Consider the following 17,622-nt stretch of genomic DNA (forward strand, 5'->3'; position numbering starts at 1 on the left):
CAGGCCCATGATACCCTGTGGAACTGGAGTACTCAAGATGCTCCAGATTTGTAGTAAATTACAAATGTATCAGAAAAGGTGATAACAGTTCCAAAGCGCACGAACCACAGAGGCACAGAAAATTTTATTATCCCCATTTCATTAATAAGGAATTGGCTTGCCTGGTAAAGAAAGATACTACTATGCAACATTTAAAGGACATCAACACACATTACACCCTCTGGGCAATTACTACATATTCATATTTGTCATAGAGGTTAAATGATTTATCCAGATAGAGTGACACCTATTAGCAGCTAAGGCTGGTTATTTCCATGACAGAAGCTTAATGTTCCTCTGCAAAGATCTTTGATACTAGTTCCTCAGATATTGCTTTTACAGTGGAAAAATAAAAATAACATGGCAGTGTATTTATAGAAGAAGATGTCTGGCAGTAAAAATCATAATTGGTGAAATATACTGGCAAGAAATTAATTTATCACATTTAAGAAGTCTTATGAGTACCACAAGAGGTCCTCAAAAGTCTCAACCTATGGGATTCTCAAGAACCAGTTGAGGAGTTCTCAACATCCCATGAGGACTGGGCTGGCAAATGTTTAGGATAACAACTGACAAACGCCTCGTATTCCAAGAGCAGAAGTACTGGCTGATATCTGCTACATGACAGAGGAACTGAATGGGGCAAGTAACATTTTCTAATAAATCTACATCCTCTCCCCAAAAGTCAGTAAGTCTAAAACCTTGCCAAGAAGTTTTGAGAATTTTGAAGGGTTTTCCAGGCATTTAATTTTAATTGGATTTCTAATTTTGAAAATGTCTGAAGTTGTCCTAGAGTCCATAGAAGCCTTGTCTGAAATGTCTGTTAAGAAGACTTTCAAGAAGAAAAGAACAATCTGATTTTAATTGGGTTGTCTTAGATTTCAAGACATTTCAAATCTAAAATTCATCAGAGTTCAAGACTTTCTTAGAATTGCAATGAAGACAATGTGTCCTTCCAAGTCAGTCCAGGTGAGCCACTCAGTCCACGTGAGGCAGAGGCCACCTAGGTACTGAAGGAGGACAAGGCTTTTCAGCATCTTGCAGATTTCGACATCTTGCAGGGTTTAAGACCTTATCCTGATAAGTCCTTTCAGTTTAATTTCTATTATCTTTGTGCTGCTTTCTCTCTTTTGACTTGGAAAATGCAATATTTATCTTTTGACACACTAACAGACTCCCAGAACTGCTCTGGAGAGAAGCTTGGCCATTTTACAGGCACAGTGCAGGCATGACTAAACTTTGTTTAACAGAGATGATACGTTGCAGTGCTAGATGAAGAAGTAGTTTGTGGCTTTCTGAGCTGTGTCTGAACTCAGACTTCAAAGCCATATTCTCTTCCTGACCATCATCTCCCAGGAGGACCTGCGCCTCCTGTTTCTGCAAAGCCAGGCTCCAGACACGTCTCTAGGTCCTCTTGCACAATCCCAACCCAGAAGCCCCACTTCATTTGCCCTGGCATTTCGGTAAACCAGAACAGCACAAAAAGCTCATTCCTCTTTGTGCAAAGCACCTCTTTCTTACTGTTATGAACCACAGCCTTTGTCCTTGGACCCTAAACTCATGTCTCCTCCTCCTGTCAAGCAACCATCACAAAATCCCACCTGTACGTCCCCACTCTTTTGCTGCAGTCTTTGATACAGGGACCCAGATTCTGAAACCCTCACCTAGGTCCCTGCAGCTGCAGCCTGCACACTCCAAGAGAGGACCTCAGTGCCTTGCCTCCTTCCTTCAGCTCCTCTAGGACTTGGATTTCTCCTGTCCACCTATTGGCTTCCCATCACAAAATGCAACAGAAAGAACTTACAAGCATTAGCTCAATCTGTACTCACAATGGGACTGCTGAAAGCCACTTGCGACTGGTTGCTGTCACGACGACCCAGCGACCTGTTCCTTGTATGCCCCTGAAAATGAGCCCTAGCACTCTGGCACCTCCTTAAAGGTCTTGTGGTCCTCTGCTTTAAAGTGCCTGGTGTCTCAATATTAATTGGAGGAAGAGTGAGGTGCTGAAGTTTTGCAAAGTCCTCATTATCTAAATCCAACTCTTTGTGGGTTTCCAGGCGCTTGGCTGTAAAAAGAGAAAAAGAAACCTTACTTCTTACTCTGGGTTGTTTTTTTTTGGACTGCCTGGGAGGAATTCCTTGGCTGGTCAAAAAAAACTAAACTAAACCAAACCAAAGCCAGAACATCTCAGGAGCTAACACCAGAAAAACTTCACTATCCACTTCAGTTACTGGCAGCTCCCACTCTCCAATGATTATTATTGCAAGAGAACAAAAATACATTTGCGAACCAATCAGTCACATTTATGGACTTCTGCTGATGCTTGGTCTCTTTAGTTGCATTTTGCAGTTGACTGGAAGATGAGAGTGAAATATGGTAATTCACAGATTTCCTAATGGTTTCAGTCACAGAGCACAAACATCTTTTTGGCAGCTGCTTGCCAGCTTAATAAAATCCTTTGTACTATGTAGAGAGAAAGCGACCAAGAGTGGGCCTGTGTCAAACCCCTAGATTCAGAGCCCTGAATGCTAAGAGACTTCAGATAAGGACTGCAACTAGGGTCAACTCAAGAAAATGTGCAGCTGTAGCTTTCATATCACACAGAAGACTATGGTAATTACTTTTGGACCCACTGAGTTTAATTACTAACTAATCTCAGTTTGTGAGCTTATAAAAGGTTGGCTGGCATTCATTTAGAAATGAAAGAGAAAATGTTCTCTCTGCATGCTCAAGTGGGTATTGAATGCAGGGCAGAGCCTGAGATGCTCGCAGAGGGAACCAGAAAACTTTTCCCATCTGACTTCTGAATCATTTAAAACACCTTAATTTTCGTGACTCTCTAACAGGAGTCCCTCACAAAATGAAGACAAATTCACAAAGTTCTGCATTCAGTCAGAGGGCTCATTAGGTTTAAATATGAATATTTAAATTAATAACATTTAGTTGCTTAGAGAGAAAAGCTAATACAAAAAAGTCTCTCACCATTTTCCTGATGTGAAAATTCAATTCCATCAACAGTACAGCGTCGGAATACCATTTTGTTTTCTGTTAGTGTCCCAGTTTTGTCTGAGAAGATATACTGGATTTGTCCAAGATCTTCAGGAATATTCAGGGCACGGCACTGTATGGGCAAATCTGTTTCTTCATCATATAGGTCAATGTCATTGTGAATTAAAAAAACTTGGCCCAACTTGACTAACTCGATGGACACGTAAAGAGAAATGGGGATTAAAACCTGAAAGAATTTAAATTGTTATTGAGGGATGAGACAAGTCTTACTGCTTTCTGTCAGCAATGTCCTGGCTCAAGTATATCAACATTTTTGAAAGAGACAGCTCTTCCTAGAGACTGTTGGACTCAATAATACTAATAGTTCAGAGGAGAAAAAATAAAATCCTGCACAGAACAGCAATGGATAAACAGGGACAATAAGTGGCAAATTTAACAGAAAATTCCTATAATACCAAATGCAAAGATGGGTCCTTCAGAAGATGCTCTTACAAAGCACATTGTCTGGACTGAGGAGCATGCTTGCACTTACCCTCCTGAAACCTTGAAAGGATGCAATAGTACAGAATAACTCTTAATGTAAAAAAGTTCAACAAGCAATTCCTCTGCATGCAACACTTCCCACTCACTAGCTTCCCTGCCCTGAATAATGAATTCTGAAGATGCACAAATATTCTGTTTCAGTAATGAAGAATAATCCCCCAAGAAACCTCTGAGCAGCTCTGAAAGTTATTGTCACATTTCATTCATATTAAAAAAATTCTGTCCACTTAAATCTCAGCAATTACCTCAAGAAATCTGGAAAGTAAATGTGATTTTTTTCCACCTGTCCCATAAAATGTTCTCTCCCAATTAGGCTTAATCAGACTCAGATATGCAAGCATCCTACTCCTAATTTAGTTTCTTTCTTAAGCCAGCTGAACTAAATCTAATTATTATTCCCTGCTGGGAAAAAATTACATTTTTTTTTCACCATTTTCCTGAGCTATTAAGTGGCATTCTATTTTGGAATTCTGGACATAAGCAGGAAAAAAAAAAAAAAAAAGGGAAAAGCTGACATTTGGATGTAAACATCCTCTCTATTGCGTATGCTAAAGATTTGGGAGTTATTTAAAGATATAATATGCATCCTTCCTATCTATATCCTTGTGGGTTTCAACTGTGAGAAAGCAAAATCTGCAGTTAGAAAGAAAGAAAGAAAGAAGAATATATTCTTTCACACATGTATAATTTGAAACTTATAACAATATTTTCAAATAGGATTAAAGAGGTGCTGCACCACCATTAGTTGATATTAATTATGCATTAGTGATTACATTCAGTATTGAACAGTTTCTTCCTTGAAGAAGTCTTTTGTCTTTTACCTGCAACAGGATTATCATTGTCAAGAACACGTAGAAACTGGCAAGAACTGGAGACAAATAATTGCCATTCTCATCTGGGACATCATAAGGTGGATGCTCTGAGAAGTTTCTAGTCCAAATGCCATGACCTGTAGGAATGATATACAATATTGAAATATGCTGAGAAGTAAGGTGATTAACAAAGCTTCTGAAATTTGCAGATATGGACTGCCTTGATAATTAAAAAGAAGGAACATTTCTAAAGCAACAGACCCCAAGCAATGCTGCAAACCTATTGGAGAATGCGAAGTACATGCAGAGCTTTCTAGTACACGCATACAATTGATATGCTAGTAAGAAATGAGTGGTCATGGACATTTTTCTTCTCCTCTCCTTCAGCACATGTTCCCCAGGGCTCCCAGCTCTGCACAGACCTTTCCTCATTCTACAGCTTGCTGTTGGAGGACTCCATGTCTACCACTTTAAAAATTCTCAGTGCTGAATACTCCCATTCTTCTTTCTAACAGAAAGAAATCTTGTAACGTCTATGGAGACAAAAGGGAATTCTTCCTTATCCTTCCTGATCATTCAAGATTTCAATTTGTCTTTTTTAGAGCTTACAACCCCCGTATAACTCAGTCTGAGCAGCTTGTTTTTACATTCCTTTCAATCAAGTCATACCCCAAAGCTGCTTCTCCCTGTGTCTTAGATGTCAGTAGATATCATTTTACTGCTACAACAAAGCCTTCATTTCAGGACTTAACAACATCCCATCACGATTATTTTACCACCTTTCACACTGCCCTTACTGAAATAAACTTTGCTCAAGGATGTTACTAAATATATAGCATCAGAAACTTCACACAGAGCTAGGACAAACAACTCGGTGTCCCTCATTGCATCATTGCTCCAGATGCCAGAAACCTCTATCAGTTCACTTCCCATATCCAGCTCTGATAAAACTTACATTAACATCAGCTAAGCAAGCAGTTGCTTTGCAGCGTCTGCCTACTGAAATGCTGCCAAAGAAATGCAAATTATCCTCGCTGCTAGAGACCACAACTGGTCTGAGCAAGGACAACCATGCTCTATAAACCACTTCCCACCCTATTTTTCCACTGTGTGCAAAAAAAGGCCTTAAAACTGATCCAGCAGAGATATTTCTTCCTAGAACCCTATATTTAGACAAGGCTGCAAAGCAAGAACTCATGGTAGATCTACAGGATATTTTGAATGGAGGAAATGGGCTTGTTAATGTTTAGATGTTTCACTTACCATTCAAACATTTTATGTTTGGGTTTTCTGTTTGTGTGGGGTTTTTTGTTTGTTTTTAAAACCTGGTAGGATAAATTGTTTATTAAACGTTGAGACCACTTTAAAACTTACATTTAAGGACATTTCTCAAGGGTGCTTACACACTAAATAATGACTAATCTCTACATCTACATGACAGCAGCCAAGGAACAACGAATGTGAAGTGTCTCTCTGCCTCTCAAGGGAGCCTGTGTTATCTTTAAAGCAGTGGCCAGAAGTCAGCTGACTTAAACTTTGGCCCTTTCCTCAGGGTTATAAGATCCCGTTAATCCTGATGTGCCTCGGACAGACCGCAATCAGGGCTGGAAGTCAAGCAGGTGCTTATATGCACTGAGGATGATGTTTTTGAAATTAACAATCTAGTAAACTCTAGTCAGCTAACCCCAGTTACTACATTCGAGAGTGCTCACTTTCAGGGACCCCAGCAAAATGCAACCTGCTCCTACTTAATGAATTCCCCTCACAGCCGTTTGTAAATGGGTTTTTAAGAAGGAAGGTAGCTGTCAAGACTGTAAACTGAGTGAATTAGCCATGGGCAGCTCATGGGTTGTAAACTAGGTAGCTCTGACAAACATCACTCCTGAACACATTAGAGGAAGATGTTACTGAAATGAAGGTCAAGCTACATCATTTTAGCTTTGTTGTTATACACAAGGAACAAACGTCCACTCAGGAGGCAAATCTCATTTGGCAAATACCAATTCCTGCAATGCATTAACCCAATGACTTTCACTTGCTAGCTTTACACACACTTTACCACAGCGGAGATGGGTCTTAACTGAAATAGTTGTAGCCATGGATGAATTTTCTCCCATCTGAATTGCTCAGATTTTCCATTTTAACTTGTCAATTGGAAAGACCAAGCAGTCTAAAGAGCATTCAGCTCTAGATCTGGTCTCACTCATGTCTATAAGATCAATTTTAACCACCATTTAAAAAATAGCAATGAAACAGAGGTTTATATTTGTCAGTGGTTCATACCTACAGCTCCAATAAGACACATCACAAACAGGAGTCCCACACATAAGAAAATGTCCATATTCATCTGTCGCTCTATCTTGCTGCGCTTGTAACGAGGACCGTTGTTATTTAGCATGGCCTTAGTTTCATGACCTTCAAAACACAAATGAATATCATCACGTTTATGTAATATTTTGTAGGGTTTAGTGCATTGTTTGTAGTTTAGTTTTTTTGTTGTTGATTTTTTCATTTTTTAAGTATTTCTCTCATAAAATGAGAGCAGGATATTCATGACTAATATTCATTTGACTCTACTTTCATTCAGTAATTTCACTGCCCATCTTCTTATTTAACTGAGTAGCAGAATATATATTGGACTAAACCTAGAAGTTCATAAAAGACCTCCATTCCGTTACAGATTTCAGCTGTCATACACGTTTTACTTTCCCAAAGGCAGCAAATTCAGTAGGATCACAAGGTTTATAAAAATATTCAAAAATCAAACCTCCTTGAAAATGAAAGGAAAAAGAACAAGAATAATATATTGTTGTATTTTATAAACAACTTGATTAGGTGCTAAACCGAGTCTTGAAATCTACATTTGAATATTTTTCAGTAGCTGTTTAAAAGCCACTAAACACATTACATGCATTAACGTAAATAAAATCCAACATGCCAAATCCAGCAGTGACAGACACTAAAGTTATGTAGTTTTTCTGCTATGCAGTTGTAAAGTGCTAACAAAGCAGTAGGACAAGAGACACCCACCCCCACGCCCCCACCCCCATCCTTAAAACTTACTGAATTAGAATGAGCTGGTGTATTTGTAACGGGAAAAGGAGTGCTGTGAGAAGCCAAGAAGCAGAAATTGCTTTTATTTAAATATTACCTAAACTGTGGCTCCTCAATTGGGATGTTTGGTTACCATCTGTTGGTATATTAAGTGATATCTTTAATATTTATTTCTATAGTCCTTTTTCTTGAAAATACAGACCCTGTAGACTTGTATTTAGTTTTCATTTGTATGTGCATGATGTGTGTGAGAGGGACTGTTTTCTAAGCTACCTATTGGCTTTCTCTAGGGAAATGGTTGGAACTAGAAGCTGGAAGCTAAGTGCGATTCAATCACTCCTGCTGGATTCATTCCAGGTTTACATCAAAGGTTATTAATTGAGGCAGAGAGCAAGAGAGAAAATTACTCTCCAGCCTTATGTTCAGGACATTCACTCAAGAGCTGGGACTCTTGGCTTCCTGTTCCAATGCATATGTTATTTACACGGCCTGGAGCGATGTCAGTGGGACCAGCTTATACTATCAATGTTCCTTCCTTTCCAACTCATGTCTGTGTACATACCCATTCATTCCACACAGTCAGGTATTCATGGTAGAACTTGTGAAGCAAGAGACGTATGTTCACTCCCATACAGGCAGAACTGACAGCAAAACCCAAGCCTTCCCTCCAGTGAACAAATGTTCTAACCACCAAGCTACACAGAAGAGGAGGGTACTGCTGCATGCACTTCTGTTCCTCCAGCAGCTGTATGATTCTTGTTCCTCACTTTTCTTTAATGTCATGCTTAATAGAATGTTTTGTATTGAAAACACAATCCCTCCTAGAAAACCCTCAAGGAAATGCTGATGGATTCATTCCAGGAAGATAACAGGAAGAGATTTCTTTCCCAATATCATCTCTATCATTCTCTTCCATTTCAGCTGACCAACAGGAAAAGAACATATCTGTAATACAGATATCACCTTGCAAGGAACAATATTAGAAATAAGAGGAATAAGTTACTTTGTTCTCCACTAATCCTTACCATTCTATATGATGTGCAACAAAGCATCTTGCCTACCACCCCACTATTACCTTGTCTCTCTATTGCTGGATGTTGATGGGCTTATCTAAAACTTCATTCTGGTACTTTATTACCCGAAGAGCATATAGATCTTGCTGCAGTCCCTATCAGAATGGGAAAACTACATTGGCTGTCAGTAATGAGCTTTCATGCATTAGTGCTATTACTTTGTGCAGAACCATGGGTAGCCATGAAAAGTATAACCAGATTTGGGTCAGATGAGAACTGCACAGGCTAAACAATCACATTAAGTGATGGCTGTACTCTTCCATCAGAAAGGAACTCTGAGGAGTAATAGAGTTATAAAAATCGAGAATGTGCCACTTTACTATATAGCTGATTTTCATTGTTCAGAAAAGGCCACAGATCATGATTAAAAGCCAGAGTATAATCAAAAAACCCTAGAAATTAGGCTGGTACTGGCTCAAGTGAGTCTATTTTTAGAAGAAAAAGAATAAATTTTTATACCGACATTAGGAATAAGATGTCAGTTGGAAATTGAAGACTTACTCAGATCAAAGACACCATTATTTTGAGAATGACTTTAAAACTCCAACCTTTGCTATTAGCATCTTAAGCAACATTAACAGAGATCCACATTAGGATCTGTGCTGCCAGTCCAAGGAACATACTGGGAAATGTTGACTAAAGAGAAATAAAATAGGAATTCTGTCAGGAGAAGGGAAGACAAGTTACTCCAATTGTATAGCGAGTGATCCCTACAGAGATTTTTATATAGTAGTTACATCCTAAAAAATGAGTGATGAATTTGGCTCTGGCTTTCCTCCTCTATCTGGTAGGCACCATCCTTATACGTGGTGTCCAGAGAGACAGGCAATGAAAGATCCACAAAGTGAAGGCTGATTTAGAAACAAATGGGAGCTCTGGACATTCAGTCCATGTCTGCAATAGTGAAGTAAAATGGCCAGTTGTCAGGTAAAATAATCTGGATTGTGGAGAGAAGTCTAAGATAAGTGACTCTTGCAGAGATGGTGATTTTTCTCTTAGTTGGCTTAGCCTTGAACTCCTTGCTGCTGATTAGACATAAAACAGGTGACATGACTACTGGGAAGATAAAGATAACCAATAATGCATTAATTGTTGTGTGTAAACTGATTTTTATTTAATCTACAAATAAAGAGCATAGCTGAGACACTCTATCTGAAGCAGAAGAGGGAACAGCTGGCAAAGTCAATGATAAATTATGCTCACTGAGTAAAAGCAGTGGTAACACGACAAAGGAAAACGACACTGAGAAAAAGATGGACTGACCCTCTGCTGAACCTGGCACTGCTGCATTTGATCTGGGTACTGACACTGTCTTGCTTAGTTCATACCTCTACTGTGTGAAATTCATAGTTGCATACACACACTGTATCTATGTCAGCACAAACCTGTGCTGCTGCCACATCCTCTGTCACCTTCAGCTGCTGCTCTCAGTGCCACCTGTGTGCTGGCTTTGTGATGATCTTTTTATTTGCTGGGTAGATCTTCAGCTGCACCAGTTTCTACCCTGGGGAGCCAGTGAGACCTCCCTTAGGACAGCTGTGTAGGTTTTATGCCAGATGGAATCAGTATTCTAATCAGAGCTGCAGAGCTGAGAGTTAAACTCACCTGAGCAATTCTTCACTTGTCTGGGTATTTTTGCAAGGTACTGCACAAAGAGCAAGATATTTGACATACACGAGGATACTGTCACTTGCTCTAGACTCAGTTCAGGACTTGCTGACTTTGGAGATGGATGAGTAATATCTTTACTTCAAGAAGTTGCATAATTTTCCCATGCACAACCAGTTCTTAAATTGCCTGTTGTGCAATATTAGACTACGCTTACTTACTTTAAGGTATTTACAGGGGAATACTATGTTTACCTAGATAGACAGTACATCTTACTTACCTGCGTATATAACAATTCCTACTGCAGCCTCAGTATTTCTGATTGTACATCCACGAAGCAAGAGACTTTCAATGTTAAAACCAACCCGTTCATGATTTGGTTGCTCCCTAGAAGAAATAAAAAGAACAAAATGATGCTTTTTTCTGTTCTAATACAGAATTAATTGAAATTTTTGTGTGCATGTCTGTTTCAAGTTGAAACCAAGGAACTGTTTCTTATATATCACTCAGCTTCAGTAAGGACCCCAAGACTGTTCACACCGTGTGTATGTCATGATGTCAATACGAATCAAGTCTGCCTTCCAATTGGTACCTTATCTGGCAGACTGAGCACCTCGTAAAAGAAGCCAAGATACATTATGCACTTTCATTCAGATTAAATTCTTTTAGAAAGCTGAAGTGTTTGCCTGCTGTTAGAGGTTCAAATGAATACATCGCACCCTGCAAGAGCCTCTGACGCTCTGTCAGCCACCAAAGGGCTTCTCATCTCTGTGAGCCTCACTTCACTTGAGCGGTCTCTAGGCTGAGGCTCTTTTCCTCACTTTCACGCTGGATGGAAGACTTTTTATCCTGGCTGAAGACGTCCCATCACACACCAGATCCTTCTGACAGCAAGACAGACAGATGAAAACTTAATAGGTACTATAAGGAGAGTGCTGCATCAGGCAGGCAGTTTCTTACTTGCTTATGAAAATGAAAGCATAAACCTACTTTTCCTCACAGTATTTTTATATACTCTGATAGGCTCCTCCTTAGAGATTTTTCACTTCAGTCACTCTATCTGGTTTTGTCATGTAAATATCAGCATCAGAATTTATATTTCTTTCTAAAATACATATTTTTTGCTACTTTCTATTTCATATTTGGCATTGCATATACCAGTAAACTACAGTGTCACCTAAAGGGAGAGCAAGGCTGAATGCTACCTCAGGGCTACGTACAGTCCTATGTCTGTGTGCAGCTGCACATGATTACATATCAAACTAGATATGTGAAGCAGATCAAGCGCCAAAACCCTACAGTTTGTGGAATTGCAAAAAAACCCCCCAAAACCAATAATGTCAGAAAACTGTTTTTCAAGGAATGTAGATTCAGCCTTGGTGAACTTATTTAGTAGAAGCTTTCCTGCATTCCCCTGAGCAGTATTTGCTGTGGCCGAACATGTCAGATGGGTGTCACCAAGTTCTTTCTTATAATTTTTAGCAGAGAGAGTACTGCTGCTATTTTGTTGCAAGCCAGTAAAGCCTCAATAATTTATTAAGGGTTCTTGGAGAAAAATGTAACCTACTCCAAGTAATTGATGTTTACAAAATAGCTCAAATAACAGCAGAACAAAGACAAACTCCACTAACTGTTAGTAAGTAATTTTCACTGGCGAATTCTTCCATTTACCCCTGAAGCAGGGAGAGAAAGGCAGCTAATTCCATATTCCACCAAACAGACGAGATAATAGGCATTTACAAGAGATTTCTGTTACAGACTTTCAATGGAGATTTTAAGATCTTGAAACCAGTCCTGGGGCCTAAGGGTATGTATTTGTGTGTGTTTTCTGGTGACATATCACTTACATTTCTATATTCTCAGTGCTCCTATGCCATATTACAGGAGGATAATTGGAAAGATTGCTTCAATTTAGATTATACCCAATGGTCCTCAAAGCCAGGAACCACAGCCAGTGATCAATACAAATTTGACCTCTTTTTCCCTTGTAAGATATCACAGTAGAGGGGAAATGGCATTGCTATTAGAAGCATGTTATTTGCAGGGCAAAAATTCTCAAGACCAGAATAAGCACAATCAGTTCTAATAGGTGATAACCCCCTGGTTTACTCATGTCAGGTGATCTGTCCGTTTGCAGCTACACCAGGGCATCACTCATTGTATTCTTGTATTACCAATTAGCTCTTAGTTTAGCTCCTAGTAACCTTAACAAGGCATGGATAAGGATGGTGACACGTTCATACAGTTAAATTATTTGCATGATGTGGGGCATGCATTTGACCTGGGGCAGTGGATATTTCTGTGATGTGGTGTGGGAATCGGCATGGACCAACAACTACTCTGAAGAGGGTGCGGGGAAACGGCTGCTGCATATTAGAAGGTAGAGAATTTTAGGACATAATCCATGCCATACAAATACACCTTATGGCCAGGGAATGGCCTTAAAATTGCTGAATTTCCAAATTTGTCGGTAGAGATTTCCCTGTTATGCTTGTGTCAGAATTCTTTAATGAAGAAAGAACATAAGGCACAGAGGATATAGCTTTATCTTCACATATATGGTGAAAGACACCTTTTTTATACCACTGAAACACATCGGTTCAGTAGGATTTTGCTTGTTTGCTTGCTTTTTCTAGCCGTAAGAAGAAAATCTGATTTGTTTGTTAGATCCTGGATATCCTTTCTCTGTGGCTGTAAATATGAAGAAGCTAGAGACATGCAGGTGAATACCTTGAAACATTGGGAAGGACTGAGATTTAAAATCTAGCCTACCTTGACCCTCAGGTCAAACATAAATGAGCTTATGTGTGAATTCTGAAAGGAGCTGAAGCCTTGTGAAAACAATGTGTATGAAACAACTGAAAATTCATTGTCAAGCCTTTGTTCTGTCTTGCTTCAGAACACATATTCCAGTCTACATTTTACATTGACTTCTGAATCCAGGAACAGATAATAGTGACATTTCATCATTTTCTGCAAAATACGTTTCCCACTTCCTCCAAGAGAAACGTTACAGTTCAGATACAAAATACATTTGTGGATAACAAATACTTACATGTACCCTTTGAATTTATTGAGATCATTGTTAGGCATTTCACAGATGATGGTGTTTTGGAAAAGCTCAGGTTCAAACAAAGTACTCTGCAAGACGAAACACAGTGAGAATTAGTGTCATATATGATGCATACTTGAAATGCTAAAACACTAAAGCAGCTAAATAGATGCCACCATCATAGGTGGAGGCTAGAGCACTTGCCTTACCAGAGGCAGAGAAAGTTTAGCTCATTTGGCCTGAAGCAAAGCTTCAGAGGGGCTCAATGAAGATCTGAGATTTTCGTCTCTTGGATTAACAACTGGTTAAATTAAATGCAGAAAATGCTGTGCATTGGACAAGACATCACAGATGCCAATTAGTGAAAACATCTGTCTTCATTTAAAGAGAATGTAACAAATAGTTCAAATTATTTGTGAAAGAAAACCAGCCTTCAACCAACTCAAATGAAAGTAATTTCAGGATTTATCATGACTTTAAAATATGTTAGAAGAATTATATTACTGGTCAGGGTGGTATAATCATAAAATAAGAGCTCACATATTTGAATAAACTATTACATTCCAATAAGACTAAAAGCAAGACTAACATTAAACAAAATCCACTGAAAAAAAAACAAACAAAGGCAAAAGAGGGAAGGGAGTAAAATAAGCCCAAACCACTGGGACTGACAAAACAAGACAGCTTTTCAGGCCAAGTGTTCATTCAAAAAGAGCTTGGAGCTGAACTGAGACACACAATTTTGCTTGATTTCCCCTGTGTTCAAGGAAACAGGCCTGGGATTTTGACTACATGAAGCAGTCTGGAAAGCAGAGAGATTGAGAGATACTTGACTGACATAAATGGTGTGTTTTTTCTTCAATGAAAAAATACAGAGAACTTTTATTTTAGATTACGAAAATGTAATAAAAATGGGAGGTGAGGAATGTGAAAAAGAATCATTATTGCTGCACCATAAAATATTTAAAAGTACTGAAACTCACTTTAATCCAAACTCCTCCCATTAGGAAAGCTGGAAATCAAATCTGCTGCTGTGCCTCCCTACTTTTTCCTACAGCAAGAGGGACTTCTGGAGATTAGACTCCTTTAGAACCTGCAAACCCTGGGAATTCTTCATTGGAATTCACAAAACCTTGCCAGACTGCAGGAGAGCCTGGTTGATCTTATGATTCTATGATTCTATACCTTCCTTACATTGCCAGTCCTCAAGTCTCAATTTTTTTCTCCACTGTGTTTTAGTATTTTAATTTTTACTTTGTTTTCTCTGTCCTGTTCTTATTTTTTTTCACTGAACAATGCATATGTATTTAAGGTATGTATAATATCTAACTACAAGCAAGTCGAGAGTCTGATTCAGAATATAAGGGTATTTTGTATACCTTCTGACTCATGTGGCTGAATATTTTTAATGTCTCTTTAAAGAGATATTGTTCATCTCTGGTGAAACTTATTCAACACAGTGAACTCATCGTGAAAATCAGTATATACTTGGTTGTGTTAGAAATACTTGTACAACAGGAGAACAGGAAGATGCAAAAGGCAACTGAAGGACTCATTACTAATGAAGAAAACTAATAGGCTTCTAGCTAGGGTATGGAAGGAGGATTTTTCTCCCAAATTTTTTTCTTTTGATGACAATAACTTCGTATTTGAAAAATTCAAGAGAAAAAAAAATAAAAAAGAATATAATCCTTCCTCAGTCTTTTCCAGGTAGGTAAATTCCATATTCCTAAGCATATCCTAAACCAAAGAACTAACCCCAGTTCATATGTATTTCCTTGTCATCCCTCCTTAAAGACTCACACTTTATAGACACAATTAATTCTGAGTAATTTACACAGCACATAACTTGCAAGACCAAACAAACCTCAAAGAACAAGAAAGAAGTTGGCACAATAAAACCTGTACATACGATATTTAGGGCACTGGTTTGGTTTTTTTTTAGCCAAGGTATTTCCTAAGCTAATACATTAAAATAATAGAGTTACGTAGTTGACTATTTAAGCTTTGACTTTCCTGAGCACTGCCTATCAACATGGTCAGAACTGCATTCCACTCTGCCAACGTAACAAAATTTGTAAGTATAAACACTTCTGGTCATACAGCTTATCTAAATAACAACTCAAAGTCTAAAGAAAATAACCATGAACAGGTAGTCTGGAGCATGATCTGGCATGGGGAAATTTTCTGATTTAAAGAACGACTTCCTTATATTGGAAATGACTGAGGCAAAAGTTTCATTTTGTATAATGGTACAGCATTGTTTTCCTCTAGAAGCAAAAATACACAATGCAGCATTTCAATTTTTTTTACTGACGAAGCCAGGTTTGTCATCATTGCAGGGCACTGGAAAAGATATGCTTTGTATTGTGGCATCCACCTGAGAAAGTCGGTAATTATGCGTGCAAAGTAATTTCCACTTGAGCAAAGTGAAACTAAAACTGGAATCCAGTCGTGACCACAACTGGCCATGAAAATGGTGTACTTTTATTTAATAAATCTGACTGTTCACTGGCAGCTGTGTCCGACCCACCAATAACTCCAAAAGATCTTCTTAATGGCACTGCTACTAATGGATAAAAATTTGAATGTAATTCCTAGAATTACCTGCCAGGTTTTAGGATTTCTTGTCTGCCGGAGTGATTCCAATGGAAGAAAATATTCTTCCTCACATACTACAGCTCCTTAAACTTGTTCTGTGTTATTTAAAACACTGCCCTGCTGTGTTTGAAAAGATATTTTAAAATGTAACAATTCTCCCTAAGTTGTATTTTCTTGTTTACTTCAGGTTTGCCAAACACGACTCAAGAGACTATTCCAGTAAACTGTTTGCAAAAAGGAAATTATACAGCCTGTGGAAAAAAAATATATAGTGGTTTTAAGCATTCAAACGGATGCCTACTAACAATCAAACTGATGTCGAACACATAACTTTCATTTAAGTTTTCACATTTTAACTTACCTTGAGTTCCTATTCAATTACTTACTACACTTCTATAAAAGATTCCATTATATCATTACAACTTAGTGTGCCTTAGAGCAGTTCCTAGTTGAACTGTTGTACATCTACCTGCCTAGCAAACAAGCAATGGTATAGCAGTTGCAACAGAGATGCAAAATCTGTAAGGAAGCCTGCGGCCACTTGGGAAGTGGGGCTATGAGCTCTCTTCCAATTTCCATGGAAGAATAATTCACTCAGTAGTAGCGGCTTTGCTATGGGATGTGCTGTGTGCTGTGACAACCTGTGGTGTATGGATGGCTTGTACACAGAAAAGACTTGCTGCTCTCTGGGATGGTGGTGATGTGTGTGGTTACTTAAGCACCTGCTGATGCAGTTTGCTGCAAAGAACAATTGCAAATTAAAATGAGCTAATCTTCCTTTTTATACAGCCATCCCTGTGCCAGTGTAACAAAAACCTTTTAGGGCAAACTGCTCCTTTTCATACAGTGCATTAGCTGCAGCAACAAAACCCTGTCATAGCTGTATCAGCACAATCAGCCAGTCAGGACTGCTGCACGTTATGGCTGGAGCAGGTGTGCACATAAGCCGAGACCAACCCTGCACTACACAGACTGCATTTTCAGCAGACTTACCTGGCTGGAGAAGCCCATCACAACTTGCCGTTGTTTAAGGTTGGTCTCTCCATCGAGGTTGGCAGTTTCCAAGTGACAGATCCCATTCTGATCAGAGGAATATAGCAGCAGGATATCAGCTGGGATGGTCTCGTTACACTGCAGCTGCACAAAGTCCCCCACTCGGACATCCTTCCAGCATTTCTCAACATAAGCATGTTCTTCCCTGTTGCATTAAAAACATGTCATGGGTAAACAGTGACATTAGGCATGCAGGATTCCTGGTTAGTGGGTCCTCAAAAAACAAAAGAAAATAAGGGGGTAGGGCAGAGGTGACACATTGCTGTATTTTGTTTTGAAAGTCACAGCACAACAGCTAGAAATCAATGATTTAAACTCTTTCATTATCACTTCATTCATCACATTCAAATAAAACCTTTACATGGAATAAAAAGAAACTACAACAAAATTTCTCCATTATAGCATTAGCCCTATAATCTCCAGAGCAAAAGATAGAAAGTCATTCAGACTAAGAAAAGTGTTTTAAAGCTTCTTATTCAAGAAAGCTAGACACTTTACCAAAACCCACTGGTTTTGACCAAGTGACTATTTCTCAGATAGTTTTCAACAACACAGATCCTGAAAGAAGCAAACTGATCTCTCAGCTACACTTGCTTCAGGACTTTCCAGTTTGGAACTCTCAAAAAGTAATTACAAATCTGAGCTTAGCCCACAGAAACAACTTGAAAAGGTAAAGCAGCATAACAAATGACCCTTTAGTATTATGCAATACAGCTCAAGCTTAATGGAAATTTAAGGTAAGAAACAAAAAGCTTCTAAATTAATTAAAAAAACCCCA

At 38.7% G+C, this 17,622-nt stretch overlaps 1 protein-coding gene across 1 annotated transcript in view; it reads right to left on the reverse strand.

Annotated features, from left to right (window-relative positions):
- The window catches only part of ATP10B (ATPase phospholipid transporting 10B (putative)), a gene marked incomplete at both ends in the record, with an annotated part of 51,801 nt that overhangs the window by 19,940 nt on the left and 14,239 nt on the right, over positions 1-17,622 (reverse strand). The window contains 7 exons of the mRNA XM_080626924.1: positions 1,869-2,104; positions 3,022-3,274; positions 4,413-4,540; positions 6,687-6,818; positions 10,419-10,525; positions 13,194-13,279; positions 16,785-16,989. Coding sequence (XP_080483050.1) covers positions 1,869-2,104; positions 3,022-3,274; positions 4,413-4,540; positions 6,687-6,818; positions 10,419-10,525; positions 13,194-13,279; positions 16,785-16,989 — 1,147 coding nt within the window. The remainder of the gene's footprint in view (positions 1-1,868; positions 2,105-3,021; positions 3,275-4,412; positions 4,541-6,686; positions 6,819-10,418; positions 10,526-13,193; positions 13,280-16,784; positions 16,990-17,622) is intronic.

The sequence above is a fragment of the Psittacula echo genome (assembly GCF_963264785.1).
Source record: "Psittacula echo genome assembly, chromosome: 11".
NCBI classification, from domain to species: Eukaryota; Metazoa; Chordata; class Aves; order Psittaciformes; family Psittacidae; genus Psittacula; species Psittacula echo.